This window comes from Cervus elaphus, chromosome 33, assembly GCF_910594005.1.
Source record: "Cervus elaphus chromosome 33, mCerEla1.1, whole genome shotgun sequence".
Classification (NCBI taxonomy): Eukaryota; Metazoa; Chordata; class Mammalia; order Artiodactyla; family Cervidae; genus Cervus; species Cervus elaphus.
The window spans coordinates 37183891-37201290 of NC_057847.1; the positions used below are offsets into that span (position 1 = coordinate 37183891).

Consider the following 17400-nt stretch of genomic DNA (forward strand, 5'->3'; position numbering starts at 1 on the left):
TTGCAGCTGAGTGAACAAGTTGAAGAGGCCTTTTAGGGAGCAGGAGTGCTTATCCACAAGAGGAAGTAGAGGGACCCTAATGCAAAGGTTCTGTTGTGTATTTCAGACTGAAAGTGCCAAGTGCACAAATCTTATCTACCTTGTCTCACTTCTCTATTTCCGGACTCTAGATGAGAGTCTGATGCTTTGTATCCACACAAGTATTTGTGGGGTGAGTGAAGTAAATGGGAGGGTGTGGGGATGAATGAATAAAGGAAAAGGGGAATGAGTGAAGGAACCTACTGGGCATCCTGAGGACCTGGAGGAAGAAGCCACACCTGCACTTTTACTTTTTTTTCCAAATGCTCTTTGGAAGACTGAAAGATAAAAGGCCCTGTGAAGCGGCAGTTAAGGACATGGATTCTGAATTCAGGCTCCACGACTTCCTAGCTGCCTTGACTTGGCCAGCTAACTTAACCTTCTGCTTCCTCCCTGTAAAATAAACACAAAAATGCTTAGAGCAGCTCCTGGGGAAAAGTAAGTTGCACATAAGTGTTAGTGTTGTTATTTCTGACATCTTGATGAGAAGGTAAGCCTGAAAGACAAACCAGAAATCCCTTGCGGAGAATCAATCCAGACACTTAAGTCTCAAAGTGCCATCCACAAGCGAACAATCACTTTTTCTCTCTCTGCCTTCCAGGAGCTTTAAATACCCTAGAAATCCCCAGCATACCATTCACTGGCAAAGGACAGAGATCTGGGTTTTAGTTCCAGCTGCCAGCAGTGAGCTCTCTGAGTCTGCAGAGCCCCATAGCCTCTCTGGGCTAAGTGCCCTCGCTTGTCCACTCGAGATTGCGGGAGTTTCAGTGAGGGCGGGCCATGCTCTCCCGCCGACCTGCAGCCTCCGGGCTCCAAGTCGGATGCAGGGCGCCGGCTCGCCGCAGCTCGGGCTGTCACACCCCTCCGGCGCGTTCCCGGGACCTCGCACCCTGCGCGTCAGGCGGCCGCCCAGTGCCCCGCGCGCCCATAGGGTGGTGCCTCTCGGGCGCCCCCAGGCCCGGACGCCAGATCTCCAGGGCCAGCGCGCCTTCTCCCGCAGCCTGCCTGCAGCCCTTTATACCCAGCCAACCCGGCGCTCACTAATGTTTAACTCGGGGCTGAAACTTGGAAGCGCCTTGTGACTACGCGCCTGGAGCTCCGGAGCTGCACGCGCGTCCGGGCGGCTCGCCAGACTTCTGCCTGCGCTCCGGCTCCGAAACTTCAGTTTCGAAGCGACGCAGACCATGAAGGTGAGTGATTAAAGGGCCCCTCGCCCCGCAAAGAGCCCCAGGGGTGAGTTGCAGATGCCTCTTCACTCAAGTCTCCCCAGATTACTCCCCACCCCCACCCCAAAGCTCGTTGATCGAAACCAGGGGCTCTCATTAGGCGGAAGCTCCAGAGCCACCCTCTGACAGGTGAAGGGACGCCCCAAGGCTCGTGGCTCGCCCTCGAACCCGCGGGGCTAAGAACCCAGGGGCCGAGCCTTGGAGGACCTGGAGAGCCACAGGCAAAACATACTCCAGCACCCTTACTTGGCTTCTGAGGTGCGTTTAGACGCAACATGAAATTGCCCGGAGGCCAGAAGTTCAAGGGAAAGCGCTCTGGCAACCTCCGACTCGCGAGCTCCAAACCCTCCCAGCCCCCTGCGCCCCTCGCCCAGTGCGCGCGCGACGGCAAACTCCGCTGCCTCCTGTGCAGCCCGGGCCCCGACCCTCTTACCCAGACTGGGGCCAGATGGCTGGCTCTAACTGGACCTGACCTGCCCGGCTTGCAGACACCCTGGAAGGTGCTCCTGGGATTGCTGGCGATCGCTGCGCTCGTCACCGTCATCACCGTGCCCGTGGTTCTGCTGACCAAAGGCAGTAAGTTTAAAACATTTGAAAAAGATAAGACAGTTGGAGACCGGGATCAGGTTCTATTTTAACATTCCAAGGAGACCTAGGAATTTTGCTGGGGACCGGGTGGGACCAGTGTGCCCGGTAGTGGAGCTCAGGCTTCGCTGGTATGATTGCTGCTTCTAGTGTAGCCGCTAGATTCGCTTCGTTGGTCTACAGTGTTTAGGCTGCGAGAGCCCTGCACCTGCCACGTTTTGCATATGGCAAATACATACTTCCTGAAAATAAGGGGAAATTTTGAGATCTCTTTTTATCAAATTTAAATTTAGTACCTTTTGAATCTCAGTTTTTTTTTTCTTAAAAAGAACTTTCATGATTGTGATCTTCAAAGAAAAAGAGTGTTTAAAGATCCCAACGAGCTGTAAGGATGTCATGAGGGGAGGGAAAAAATTAAGAAAAAAAAACCCAAATACAGTTTTGAGAAAAGAAAGTCCATAGGGAACCCAGGTGGTTTTCCCTAAAGCTGATGGAAAATATCACCGTGTCCATGGTGATATTCAGAGGAGGTGGGATCAGTTATGTTTGGTGGAGTCTTTCATTTAAACCCACCTTGACTTCTTTTCGCTTGCTTCACTGTTTCAGTTTAGTCCTAGTTTTTAATATAAAACATCCATATAATGAAATGCACAGTATTGGATGCAAACAAATGAGAATAACTAGTTTGGGTCTGCTCTGGCCCTACTTCCTTTTAAATAGTTATTTCCTTTAAGTATTCACATTCTAGTCAGTTAACTGAAGTGCCTTCTCTGATGGTCTAGTCAACCAGGAAATGTGTAGACAGTGCTTATATACCGGGAGGTCTTATCTAGATTTCAAGGTGACAGTTCAGAATTAGTTTGTAGAACCATCAAAAACCATGTTTGGCCAGCAATTTCAGGGCCAGGGCAAAGGTGCCAAAGGTTAAGTAACTGAGTCTGTTGACCTATTGATAATGACTTTCAGTAACTTAAAAAAGCCATGGTTACCACCATTTTAGGCTGTTAAATGGTGGGCATCTGTCCACTTTCTCAACTCTTTGTTACAAGCTGTTAAAATATAACTGCTTTCATAAAGTGGTACTTTGTATATTTAAACAACCACACACACACAAAGCCTTCCTGTGGGGAAAGGATGGGTCGCCCATACAATCGGTAAATATTCACATGACCTACATTATGTTCCAGGAACTGTGCAAGTCGCTGCAAATCCAAAGATTAAATTTTATAAATATAAAGACCTCCAACTTCAGGAAGTTTACAAGCTAGTGGGAAACAGATATGCAAACAAATCAAAGTAACCTGGATAGTCTGTTCATCTCTAACATATTGTGAGGCACTCAGGCCTCCTTGGCAGAATGGATGAAACTGTAATTATCAGAACTTCCCTTCAAGAAAGTTGAAAGGAATAGCAAACTTTGATAATAAGTCACTTGAGATGGCAGTGAAATGAGTTAGGGGCCTGAGTCATGCAGCTGACTTCCGTGGGATTTGTTTAAGTTAACTACAGGATTTTGTTTTGCTGGAAGGAGTATACAGACTGGGGAGAGGCTGTCTCGCCATTTCCCTTAAACCATACCTAGTCTCTTCTCCAAATGAAATTTGAACAAAAATTTCAAAGACATTCTCTTGAAGGGGACTTCCAGAGAGGTTCACATGTCTCCACCTAACTTTTATTATGATGCAGTGAAGAAATTTAGAGAGGCTTGAGCAAACTTCTCAGAGTGTTAGGAAGATCACTTCTGGGAAAGAGGTCTCACAAGAGGTTTCTTTTGTGAGGAGGTCTGAAGAGTTAATATCAATTCCTGGAGGTAAGTTTTCAAGAAAATTTAGAATGACTTCTGAGTCATCTTAGAGACACAATATCACCTCCTCTATCTTGGATCATACAAGGACTCAGCAAGAGAGCAGAGTGAGTGGCAGGACTTTAACCTGTGGATGATGGAAAATTCTAGTGTGCCTGCAATGTGGGGCAGGACAGTGGGAAGGTGGACTGACATGGCACAAGGCTAGAGGGGAAGAAAGGGAAGTGACCAGGAGACTGATGATGTAGAGTAGAATTTGGAGGCTATGGGGATACTCAGAAATGTGTATGATTAGACTTTGATAATTGGAAACATAGGGAGATAGGGTGGCTGAGAACTCTTAAACTACTGGGTGGAGATGTGGTTCCATTGTGTGCTTGATTTACACTTAGACAATCAAATTATTTTTCTCATGTATTTTTTAATTGGCATGTATGTATATTTGAGGAGAAAAGGGAAATTATCTTGTTTCAACTCCTCCCTTATCATAAGGAGCAAAGATAAAAGCTCAGCTTTTTTGCTAAGCCAGCAATACCATTTCTGAACCATAATAACAGATAACCTTTTTACAAAGGATCCAGACACGTCACTCAAGAAGTGTCCCTCAACATTGTCCATCAAGGTTTTAAAGTCAAAACCAGAAAGGAAGAGAAGAAGTGAGGTGGGAGAGAGGAAATATAAATGAAAAGGAAAGGAAGTGGGGGAAAAAAAGAAAGAAGGAAAGAGGAAAGGAAGAAAGATTTTGATAGAACAACAAAATAAAGTTTTGGATTATGTGGAAAGCAAAGAATTAAAAAGCCAAGAGAAAAAAGAAGAAAAAATGAGCAAACTCAAGTTCATCCCCCAGAGAGGTTGGTTTAAAAGGTTAAGTGTTTCCATATGAAGAGCTGACTTAGGCAGAACTCTGAACACACTTGGAGAAGAGAGAGAGAGAGACTGAGACAGAGAAAGAAAAAGGTGTAAGCTTAATACTGTTCACAATTTTTTTTTAGAATAAAAGCTCCTTGAGGTCAGGAGTTATGCATTTCACCAGGTAATATTAAAAGTTTACCTCCTTCTGTATATATAATAATAGATTGAATTTTGTGTTAAATTCCTCAAATACAGAAAAGGATATTGCATATTTAGACATTGTTTTTCAGAGAATCAGCAATAAAATGTATAAAAATAATTTACTCATAGTGGAATTGAAATCTTCATGGCTTAGAGGCAATAAAACCTTCTCACTCAGTATTTGCGATCCCCTTAATTCCCTCTTTATGATATATTATAGGCTGAGTTTTTTAAATAGTTGTCAAATTGTTTTATTATTGAGTTTTGTTATTTGCCGGATAGTTTTCTTACTGGGTTTTGTTATGGGATAGAGACATATCGGTTTTTCTTGTATTCTTTCCACTGCTGTAGCAGTGAATTTCCTCAGTATCTTCTTTCAGTGCATAGGAAATTTGACTGCTTTGCCATCCACCAGTAATAAAAGAAAACCCAAATGTGAAGGAGGAGACAGGAATAATCAGAGAAAAAAAAGATAACATCTATGAAGTTTGCCTGAGGAAGTCCAGGATCTATTCCAGATTTAAAAACACAGAAGCAAGCCTGAATGAAAGCTTTGTGTATTTCAGAGGACAAATTCTAAACAAAGAGCCCTGTAAAAGCTCTAGCTGACTCCAAGCTCACTCAGTTATCAAGCTTTGTCGAGTGTTCCTGAGGTCAGTGGGTTGTCCTTTTTCAGGCCAGCTATTTTGGCTTTTGGTTCCCTAGCTATAGCATGTGCCTTAAATTTCTCTATCTTAGACATCTTGCCTCTCATCTTAAAAGGGGTCAGAAAAAAGGAAGGCTATTTGCCTAACCGATGGTCAGAGAAAAGTGACATCAAGAGACTAACTAGAGCTAGATCAGTGTACTTGAAATTTTAAGACTTAAACTGCTGAACCTAGGAAATGTGACAGTAAGTACATGCAGGACCACCTTCCTTGTGGAAGAGAAGGTGCAAAGATGTATTAACCAACACAGATTCACTCTGTGCCAGGTACTGGGCAAGGGTGTTGGATACACTTCTCATTTGATCCTTACAACAACCCTTTGATAGAAGTTATTATCTCCAGGTTTACAGAAGATTTAGAGAAATCTTGAGAGGGTGCTTTAGTTATTTATTACTGCATAATGAATTGTCTCTAAACTTAAAACAAATATTTGTCATCTCACAGTCTCTGTGGGTCAGGAATTTGTCAGAGGCTTAGCTGGGTGATTCTGGCTCAAAGACTCTCATGCGGTTACAGTCAACACATCATCTGAGGCTTAACTGGGGCTAGGTAATCCGCATCCAAGCTCTCTAATGTGGCTGTTACCCAGAGGCCTCAGTTCCCTGCCAAAGGATGGGCCTTTCCAAGCAGCTGTCTCCCCTTAGAATGAAGGATCTAAGAGAACAACCAAGTAGGAAACCTCAGAGTCTTTTTGACCTAGCCTCAGAGGTTATGTGCCACCACTTCTGCTGTGTTCTATTGGTCATACACACCAACCCTGACTCAAAGTGAGAGGGCATTGCACAGGCTGTGAATATTGGGGTGGGGCTCATTGGGGCCATCTTGGAGGCTGGCTACCAAAGAAATTAAGGAACTCACTCAAAGTTCCACAGAGTTGGGATTCATGCTCAGACACCATGCTTCTAGAGTTGGTACTTTGTGATCAAGTATAAAATGAATGCGGCCATATTAACATAAATTTGACAGCTTCCTCTCTATATGACTGTATTTAATTTCATGACTGCTAATCCCTGAATGCTAAATGTTCTGGGGGAAAGTGCTTGCTGCTGCCACCTCTATTCCTACACAAAGCTGTAGAGATGCAATGACTTCCAGTCCAGAACTGACATGCCACTCTTTTTTTCTTTTTTCTTTTTTTTGACTGTGCTGACTGTACTGAGTCTCCCTTGTGGCCCTTGCTCTCTTCATGATGGTGCACTGTCTTCTCTAGTTGAGGCAAGCAGGCTTAGTGGCCCTGCAGCATGTGGGAATCTTAGTTCCTGGACCAGGGATTGAACAGGCATCTCCTGAACTGCGCAGCAGATTCTTTATCACCAGGGAATTCTTTATCACCTCTCTTCTGACCAGTCTTATAGGTGTTTTCAGTGGCGATAGTTGGTCCAGGTTTAGTACTTACACTGGATTACACGTGCTTCTAATGCATGCTGTGTCATTTCATTTGATCTTCACAATACAATCCAGGTCAGAGAAGGTATTAATTTCCTGACTTGGTACACTGAATAAAACTGAGGCATAGAAGTTTAGTGCTTTGTGAGGAAGTACTAGTACTTGGGAATTCAGATCCTGTAACTTCTAGCCTTCCCTGAGTCTGCTGATTTCCATGTATGCTCAGTCACTTCAATCATGTCCCACTCTTTGCGACCCCATGGACTGTGGCCCGCAAGGCTTCTCTGTCCATGGGGTTTCCCAGGCAAGAATACTAGAGTGGGTTGCCATTTCCTCCTCCAGAAGATCTTTCCGAGTCAGGGATCAAACCCTAGTCTCCTGTGTCTCCTGCTTTGGCAGGCGGATTCTTTACCGCTGAGCCACCTGGGAAGCCACTGATTTCCATGAATAACTGTTTTAAAGAATTACTTTGCTGGCAGCTTTTGTAACTTAATGACTAGTCATTGCTCTATGGCTTTCATTATTGTAAATCAATTATCTTGTAAATATTTTTACCTTTAGTCTTCAGAGGTCCCTTGTGACCTCCCAAAGAGGGTGTGTCACTTAGTCTGAAAGCAAACTGAAACTACAAAATCAGCACTTCTGAGTTAGCTGTTTTATTTTTGCTAAGTGCTATACTTGCAGTTATGTACTGTACTTCAAAGTCACAACTTCCTAGGAAATCTTTTCAAACTTAATGATAAACCATTTGCTTTAGCTAACTGTCTGCATTAATAAGCACAAGCAATCAAGAAGACAGAGGGACACAGGAAGGAGTTTCTCTGTTTCAAGCGTGAATGTGGCATGATCTTGTTTGTATTTCTAAAATGTCTTTGACTCTGGTCTAGATCATGGTGCAGGGTGGGGAGTGATTTATCCAGGTGAGAGATGATGCTTACTTGGACAAGGTGGTATCAATGGAAGGAGCAGACATAAGGATGCCTCCCTGGACAATTGATTGGCTGTTCCAGGCCAAATGGAGAGCTTTCTTTTGCCCTCATGGTTCTAAGCTTGCCACAAGAGCTAATCTGCAGTGGATCCTCTAACTCTCATCCTACTTGGATACATTTCCGCTTTCCAAGGTAGGGCTCTGAGGGCCTTCTACATTATGCACCCAGCCTGTCAACAGAAGGTCATTCTTTAATCCAGAAATATTTATTGAGTATTTTCTACGTCAGACACTTTGTTGATCACTGGAGGTATAAAAATAATAGACACGACCCTTGCCCTCAAATAATTCACAATATTAAAAGAAGCATAAACATTAACTATGATAAAAAGCCCTAAGTGGCCTTCTAGTAAATGATCAAAGTGCTGTGGAAGCTCTACAGAGAACATGATAAATGCTGCCCAGGAGAGTTCATATGGAAACCAACCAAGCATAAAGGGTTAATAATTATTGAGCCTGGATATAATCCTTCCAACCTTGGGGCCTTGAGAGTAGACTGGCTCCCAGCATTGCAGTTCACCTGTGTGTTTAGCTCTCAAAAACGTAAAGCCCCTCCCCCCATCCCATTTCTATATGAAAGTTGTATCAGATAGAATACTTTTGGCTGCAAGTAACAGAATATCTGGCCCAAAGTTATTTAAACTATAGAGTCTTACTATAGCATTATTACTTCCCAGGTGGTGCAGGCAGTAAAGAATCTGTCTGCCAATGCAAGAGACAAAAGAGATGCAGGTTCAATCCCTGGGTTGGGAAGATCCCCTGCAGGAAGGCATAGCAACCTCCTCCAGTATTCTTGGCCGGAGAATCCCAACGGACAGAGGAGCCTGGTGAGCTAGAGTCCATGGGGTCACAAAGAGTCAGACATGACTGCATGACTGAAGACACACATTGCGTTATTGCTAGTGTCTTCTGTAACTGGAGGTGCAGAAGGAGGACCGTTCTAGAGCTGCAGTGGTCCTCCCAACCTCTTCAAGAGCCTGAGGTCTCTTTCAGCTCTGCTCTTCTCATACTGTTGGCTTTTGTTCTCAAGCTTGTCCTCTCAGGTCCAGCAGTGGCAACACATCATTTGCTCACACAACCATTTCACAAGGCAGAGAGATTGCTGTTCCTCATTCACAGTCTCTGTATTAAGGAGGAAAACTATTTCCAGAAGTCCCTCAGCCCAGGGCAGACTTTCCCGCATGTCTCCTTGGCCAGATTTGTGTCACTTGTCTATTCTACACTGATCTCTGGCAAGGGAAATGGATTGACATGCTTGCACTAGATAAATCAAGACTCATCTTTTAGGACCAGGAAGAAGCTTCTTCTTTAGCCCTTGGAAGGGGAAAGGGAACTACCTAAGTTGAACTGGAATTACCTAAATTGACTCATCTTTTAGGACTAGGAAGAAGCCCCTTAGCCCTTTGAAGAGGAAAGGGAATTACCTAACTTGAACTGAAAAGAAAGAAAGGGGACGTCTATGTGGGCATATCAGATATTCTGTGATTGCTCATTTTTCATTACATTGGAAAATTTTAATTTGCTAACAAAAGGAAATAGATGTCAAGCTACTGATCAAGCTAGCTCGGATCTCTCAAGAATCTGATCATATAACTCTCTCCTTCTCTTCTCTCTTCTTTTCCTAACCAAATGAATTTATTATAAAACAGGGTGTTTTGATGCTGCCTTTTTTGGTCCTGAAGGAATTTTGAGCCTAGCACTTGCTTTTTCTCCACATCCAAAATGATTAAGAATATGAAAGAATTGAGTTTGTAACATTTAAGATACAAATCAGAAAATGGAGCAGATCAGAAATATCTGAGGGAAATTACTCCCAATTTTCTCATAAAAAGCACAGATAAAGTGTTATATCTTATCCAGTTCATAAAGGGTATTTTTATTGTTGTTTTAGTCACTCGGTCATATCTGACTCTTTTACAAACCCTTGGACTGTAGCCCACCAGGTTCCTCTGTCCATGGAATTTTCAGGCAGGAATACTGGAGTAGGTTGCCATTTCCTTCTCCAGGGGATCCTCCTGACCCAGGAACCCAAGTCTCCTACATTGGCAGGTGGACTTTTTACCGTTGAGCCACCTGGGAAAAACAACAAAAGGCATTATTTGCCTATTATTTGCTCCTGTATCTCCATACTCCCATTAGAATGTAAGCTTCATGAGGGCAGGAATTTTTCACGCTTTGTTCACTCCAATCTCTAGTGCTCAGAACATTGAGGACACAGTGGATACTTTCCCAGTGCTGCTGTAACAAGTTACCATACATTGAGGGGCTTACAGCAACAACAACAAAATTATTCTTTTCACAGTTATGAAACCCAGAGATCCAAAATCAAGGTGTCATCAGGGCTGTACTCTCTCTAAAGGTTCTAGGGAAGGAGACCTTCCTTGCCTTTTCCAGTTGCTGGTGGTTACCAGCCTTCCTTGATGCTCCTTGACTTGTAGCTCTATGACTCCAATCTTTCCTTTCATTGTCACATGGCCTTCTTCCCTTTCTTTCTGCATGATCCTTTTCATTTTCCAAGTCAGCAAAAGCCTGTCTCTGTCACATGGCCTTCTTATAAGGACACCAGCCAGTTTGACTAGTCCAGCAAGACTTCATTTTTTATGTTTTTATTTTATACTGGTGGCTCAGAGGTTAAAGTGTCTGCCTGCAATGCAGGAGACCCGGGTTTGATCCCTGAGTTGGGAAGATCCCCTGGGGAAGGAAATGGCAACCCACTCCAGTATTCTTGCCTGGAGAATCCCATGGAGGGAGGAGCCTGGTGGGCTACAGTCCATGGGATTGCAAAGAGTTGGACATGACTGAGTGACTTCACTTTCTACAGCTGATTAACAATGTTGATAGTTTTAGGTGCACAGCAAAGTGACTCAGCCATCCATGTATGTATATCCATTCTCCCCCAGACTCCTCTCCCAGCCAGGCTGCCAGATAACCTTGAGCACAGTTCCCTGTGCTATATGGTAGGTAGTATGACATCATTTAACTTAACTAATTACATCTGCTAAACTCCTATTTCCAGATAAAGTCAACTTTCTGAGGTTTTCAGTGGACATAAAGTTTTTTTTTGGGGGGGGGGGTCTACTCAACCCAGTGGTGGTGGTGGTGGTGGTAAGTCTATTCAGTCATGTCTGACTCTGTGCATCCCTGTGAACCATAGCCTACCAGCCTCTTCTGTTGCCATGCCCACTTCAAGGTGATCTTCCCTACCCAGGGATTGAACCCACATCTCTTATGTCTCCTGCACTGGGAGGTGGGTTCTTTACCACTAGCGCCACCTGTAAAGCCCACTCAGCCCAGTACAGCTTGATAAATATTTGGTGAATTAAAGAAATTATCTTAGAGCTCATGTAAAAACACATTTTTGATGAACATTTTTAAATGTTGCTTTAATTCTTATTAAAATTCTTATAATCCTAAATATGGGGTCAAGTCATCCACCACTAGATCATGCTCACCTATTCATACTGTACAGTGCTAGCAGCTTTTCGATAAAATTAATTCATCCTTTCAGCTTACTTACAGTCTATTTAAGATGCGACTGTTCAGATTAAATATTTAATTAACCATAGAAAATTACCTGATTAACTGGCAAACAATTTGGTATAGAAAATAAATACTGAAGAAGATAACTGGGTAGCAAAGTGTGATGGATGGAGCAAAGGGTAAATCCAGAGCATGAGGAGGGATCCTGAAAAACTAAAGACCACAGATGTGGATTGTTTATTTCAGAAATTTGCTAAGTTCAAGAGAAGAAATAAGGAGATGGCTACAGGAGGCAGCAAGGTCAGTATTTGATATGGGTGCACCCTGTGCATGCCAACAGAGAGCTGCTGCTCAGTCATGTCCAAGTCTCTGTGACCCCATGGACTGTAGCCCACCAGGCTCCTCTGTACACAGGATTCTCCAGGCAAGAATACTGGAGCAGGTTGCCATTTCCTCCTCCAGAGGATCTTCCCGACCCAGGGATCGAACCCACGTCTCCTGTGTTGGCAGATGGATTCTTTACCACTAGCACCACCTGGGAAACCCAGGACAGAAGTAAGCAGTGAAAAGGGAGTGAAGATGATGTGGGAGAAGAGATGAAAAACCTCAGAGCCTCTAAGAAATCAAGAGGAACCAGGATCTGAGCCTGAGGCAGGCCCGTTTCTGACTCCAAGTGCCAAGGAAAGGGTTAAAGAATGGCAGGACGGACAGCCAGAAGTGGAAAGCCCAGGAAGAAGCAAGCCCCTATGGTGGCTTTTGCTCTGAAGGAGGAATCATTGAATCTTTTCCCTGGAAAACTTCATACTCTTTTGAACATGTGTACTGCAGGGCCTGAGTTACTCAAGATTTGTTATATTTAAGATCTAGGAAACATGGGGAAAAGGTAGGAAGAAGAGAAACCAGTTATAAAGCTTGCATGACTACTTTTCATGAGTGTAGGGAAAAGATGAGAGTTACGAGTTGGAAGAGAAGGAGGTGCTACAACTTTCTTTCCAGAAGTCACAGAGTTGCCATCCTGGCAAAAACCACTACAGTATTGTAAAGTAATTAGCCGCCAACTAATAAAAATAAGTGGGAAAAAATATATATAAAGCAAAAAAAAAAAAAAAAAACCACTCCAGAGAGAAAGTTTTAGGGTTTACAGAAAGAATCGGTGCCCCTTTAACTTCAGAGCACTAGAAAAAATTATATTCTAATGTAACCTACCTACTGTCCCAGGTTCAAATGATACTACCAAGCTGCCTGTTTAGATTATTTGCAAGCATTTCATCTAGACACTTCCATAAAGTCTAATGCATCTATGCTAACTCACAGTAACTGCCAACAAGCATTTACCATGTACCTCACTCTGCTGAACACTTAGGTTGTTTAGAATGGTGATTATGATCACAGGCTTCAGAACTCTATTGCCTAGGGCTTACTAGTCATGGGACTTGGGTCTGGTTTCTGTCCATACCTCAGTTTCCTTTCCTGTAAAATGGGGATGAAAATAAGTTAATAAGTGTGTGATGCTAGAATAGCACACTGGAAGGTCTCTATGAGCATTTGTAATGATTATTCTTTATATCTCTGGTGGCAGAGATGGTAACGAATCTGCCTGCAATGTAGGGGGCCTGGGTTTGATCCCTGGCTTGGGAAGACCCCCTGGAGAAGGGAATTGCTACCCACTCCAGTATTCTCACCTGGAGAATTCCATGGACAGAGAAGTCTGGCAGGCTACAGTCCATGGGGTTGCGAAGAGTTGGACACAACTGAGTGACTAACACTTTCACTTTTCCCTCTCTCTATATTTTTAACATTAAAAACATTTTAACAGTCCCAGAGGCATGTACTATAATAATACTTGTCTCACACTCTTGAAAGTTTTGCTGGGTGAATGCCGGAAAGGGCAATGTCTGTGGTAGTTTTGTTTTCTAGTGATCATTTTCTTCATCACTTGGAAGACAAACAGGTGTCACAGAGAGTAGTCTTGCTGATTATGGCTATAAATCCTTCTGGAAAGTTCTTCAGTGACAAAGTATTAGAGCTTTCAGCTTCCCCAAATGAGATGTTCTCTGATCAGTTTTCTCTCCAAACTAATCATTTTTAGCTTTGATGTCTCACTACAACTACTGAGTATTTTTCAAGAGAAACCAGCCCTTTGCTAAAATAGTAGCTTGTTTCACAGGCCTCTGGATCATTTATTTATACAGTTAAGATGTTTCTAACTTTCAACTGTTTCTCATCACCTTGGATTACACTGATTAAAGTCAGTCAACATAGTGAGGAATAAAAGCCTTGTCAATATTAATTTTGGCCACTATTATCCAGTTTCTTTTATTCTCAGAAGAGTCCTAGCAAAGGGTGGGGGAGTGACTATAATCAGAATTTTTTTAAAAAAATAGGACAATTTGCATTTCAGAAAGGAATAAAGCCATTCTGAGATCCTGTTTAGTGCTGGCTCCTGTGTGTGCAGAGCCTCCTGGCTCTTCACTGGGGTGAAGGCAGGGTGAACTGGGTTTAGTTCAGGCAGTCCCTTTGGGCTTGCATGTCTTCACCAGTAGCTGTAGATACCTCCATCTTGAGCTGAGGTTTGAGACATGAATATTCTGCCAATTTCACTTCTCATCAGCTTCTATATTTCTAACTGATATTGGGAGCTTTTTTTTTTTTTTTTTTCAGAATGGTTGCTGACCATTCCGAGGAATGTCCAGATAGGGTCATCAAGCCATAGCCAGGGTTGACTACCTATTTTTGCAAGTTAAGTTTTATTTGGAATACAGCCACATCCATTCATTTACCTGTGGTCTGTGGCTGTTTTCAGGCTGCAGTGGCCAACCTGAGAGGTTGCAAAGCCTAAAATATTTACCATCTGGCCCTATAAGAAAGGAGCTTCCCTGGTAGTTCAGTCAGTAAAGAATTTGCTTGCTCCACAGGAGATCTGGGTTCGATCCCCCGGTCAGGAAATCCCTTGGAGAAAGAAATGGCAACCCACACCAGTATTCTTGCCTGGGAAATCCCATGGACAGAGGAGTCTGGCAAGTTCCAGTCCATGTGGTTGCAAGAGTCAGACATGACTTAGAGACTAAACCACCACCTATAAGAAAAAGTTTGCCAACCTCAGGTCTAGATATTGTCATCTTATAGCCAAAAGAGATTTTCTCATTTTACAGGTAAGATGTGTAAATCTTCACAGAGATGTGACAAATATAGAAATCACACTAGATGTTTCAGCAGGAAAATTTGATATAAGAATTGGTTATACAAATTAAAGAGCAACAACAACAATAAAATTTCTGAGGTAAGTGAGAGACAGGAGCTGTAGGAACGAGGTACCTCTAGGACTTGGGAAAAAAGGAGAAGAGGGACACAAAAGGTCTGGATTCTGAACTCCAAGGTGTGTGAGGCATGTGAGTGCTTCTGGCACCCCTGAGAGGCAGGATGCAGCAGATTCAGGTACAAGAAGAGAAGCGTGAGCCAGCACGGGCACTCCTTTGGGGGCACATGCTGACAGAATCAGCAAGACAGAGGAAGCCCCCCTGCTCTCCTCCTCATTCCACTCTTTCTCTGCGTTCCCCTAATGGCAGGACCCAACAGGAAGCCTGAGGGTGAAGGGGCCTGGGAAGCATAGCTGTAGACTCCCTTCTCAGCATTCCTGAGCAAAGCATAGATGTGTACATTTGAGCTGAAAGACAATATGTAAATGACGGTCACAGGCATAGAGAAATGACGTGTCCTGGTGACAACATGGAAGGCCGGAGCCTCAGGCTCCTGTCCTCGCTCCGTTTGGACCCAGCTGGCCCAGTGCACTGTTTTCCTACTGCCCAGTAGCTTGGAGTTCACAAAGCTCATATTTAGAGCTGTGTTCCTGTGTCTGTGTTCTCCTGTTGATGTTGTCTGGCTTTTATCTTTTCTTTTGACAAATATTTATGAAGTGCCTACTATGGCCAGACGCTGTTCTAGGCCATGGCGAGATAATAGCAAACAAAAGGTAACACAACCCAATCAGTGTCCTCCTGGGGCTCACAGGTGACCAAGAGAGGCAGACAAGTAAAAAATATAGAATGTCAGGTGGTATCACTGTTGAGGAAAAAATGTAAAGCCAGGAAGGGCGATACGAAGAGAATTTCTTAACCAGAAGATTGTAAACATTGGTTCAGGGAAGAAAGGTGAGGTTTAAAGACCTCAAGGAAGTGGGGAGCAAACTTTAGGCACATCCCTGGGGAAGAACACTCTAGGCCGAGGGTATAGCAAATTCAAAATCTCTGAGGCAGAAGTGGGCCCAGTGTGTCTGGGGAACAGTGGGGAGGCCAGAGTAGATGTAGTGAAGGGAGAAGAGGGAAGGGAAGGAGCAGGATGGAGGCCAGAGCCATGACATGGGCAACCCCTCATTAAGTTGTTTCCTTTTTTCTAAACTGTTGCTGTTCTGGAAAAAGTGCATTGTACTATTTGGTTGGCCTTTCCAAATAAACCTTTGAAAATACATTGATTACATCCCTAACAGAAGTTTGGTCGTCTGACACTCTGATCTTAAAGTAAATGCATAGGGGACACAGTCCTGGGTTCAAGGGCTCTAGCTCAATGGCAATGCATTTATCAGATGCACTTGGCATCCCTGGGAAGTGTCTATTATTGAGAAGGGAAATCTGGTGACAGTGATTATATTCCAATACCTCCTGTGTATAATAACCAGAGAGGTGTCACTCTTCACAAATCCTGTAATTTCCCTAAGCTCAACATTTTCTCTCCATGGGAGAACACTGTGGACAGTATTAAACTTGTCAAAGGAGGAAAAGATATTCGTTAATACCAAGCAAATGATTCGATTCTACTTATCCTAGGTGCTTTCTCAATGTGATGCTCTTATGCTACCTTATTAGGATCATTTGGCATATGAACACAGTGAAACTTAATTAGCTTTTATTTTATATGAACACAGTGAAACTTAATTAAAAAATAAATAAATTTGCAGTCAAATTTCTAATCTCAGCAGCACTCCTAGGTACTCCCAGGGAGAGACTCTTCTTTCATCTCTGTATCTTGATTGCCTAGCACATACTTGGAACAAGACAATAATAGGTAGTATAACCTATCTAGAGGACTTCCTAAATTTTAAATCCTGAGCCAAGAACTTTACATCCACTATCTCATTTCATTGTGGTAGATCCCTTGATGCTGGATAATGCTATTATTATTTTATAGATTACAAAGTTGAAGTTTTGACAGCTTCAATAATTTTCCTAAGGCTGCTGTGCAAGAATTAGGTCTGGGCTCAAATCCAAGCTCTCTGGTTTCAAAGCCACCAGGGACCCAACCCCTTATTGGTATTTGTTGACTCATTGGTGATGGGCAGCAGCCCACATATGCTGCTGGTTAATAAGGGATGTGAGCTGATTTCCAGTCAATTTCTTCTCCTGCCTTCTTGATTTTTCTTTCTCTTTTCCCAATGTCAAGGCTTCTATTTTGCTAGAGCAAATTCTAAAGTAATACTCATTTTATTTCTTTCACATTGGTATTAAATGTTAACTGATTACCATATGGAACACAAGAACTCTGTAACCAGATATCTTTTCCCCATGTTTAACAACTTTATGAGTTTGTGATCTGTAAAGAGTACATTTCTTTTTAGTTGCATTTCATTAGCCATTTATTTACCAAAATAGTTTATCCTTCTGAAGTAGAAATATTTATATCATAGTTTCATACAGATCAAAAAAGTTTAGTATTAATGAGTATAAAAATGTTCAAAATATCCTATAATCATAAAATAACCATTGGCCAAAGTAAGGCTAGTCTGTGGAACTACAGCACTCTAAAATTCTTTTTTGTTCAGAAATGATTTTGATCCTATGACAAGGGCTCATTAAGATATCATACACTTCAAAGAGAAATTATTCTTAGGTTGAACCATTCTAAAAGTTGCTCTTCTGGATAGAAATAACATTTTCATATTGTTCAACATAATAGTTGTTCTCAGTGAAGAAAGTACAGTAAGTTCCCTATGTATGAATGAGTTCCATCCAAGAATGCATTTGTGAGTCCAGTCGGTTCTTAAATCCAACAGAGTTAGCCTAGGTTCCCAACTAACACAACTGGTTATGCATTGTATATGTA

At 42.8% G+C, this 17400-nt stretch overlaps 1 protein-coding gene across 1 annotated transcript in view; it reads left to right on the forward strand.

Annotated features, from left to right (window-relative positions):
- Nucleotides 1–939: 939 nt before the first annotated feature.
- Nucleotides 940–17400, forward strand: part of DPP4 (dipeptidyl peptidase 4) — an 82074-nt gene continuing 65613 nt past the window's right edge. The window contains exons 1-2 of the mRNA XM_043894585.1: nucleotides 940–1268; nucleotides 1793–1880. Coding sequence (XP_043750520.1) covers nucleotides 1263–1268; nucleotides 1793–1880 — 94 coding nt within the window. The 5' untranslated portion in view covers nucleotides 940–1262. The remainder of the gene's footprint in view (nucleotides 1269–1792; nucleotides 1881–17400) is intronic.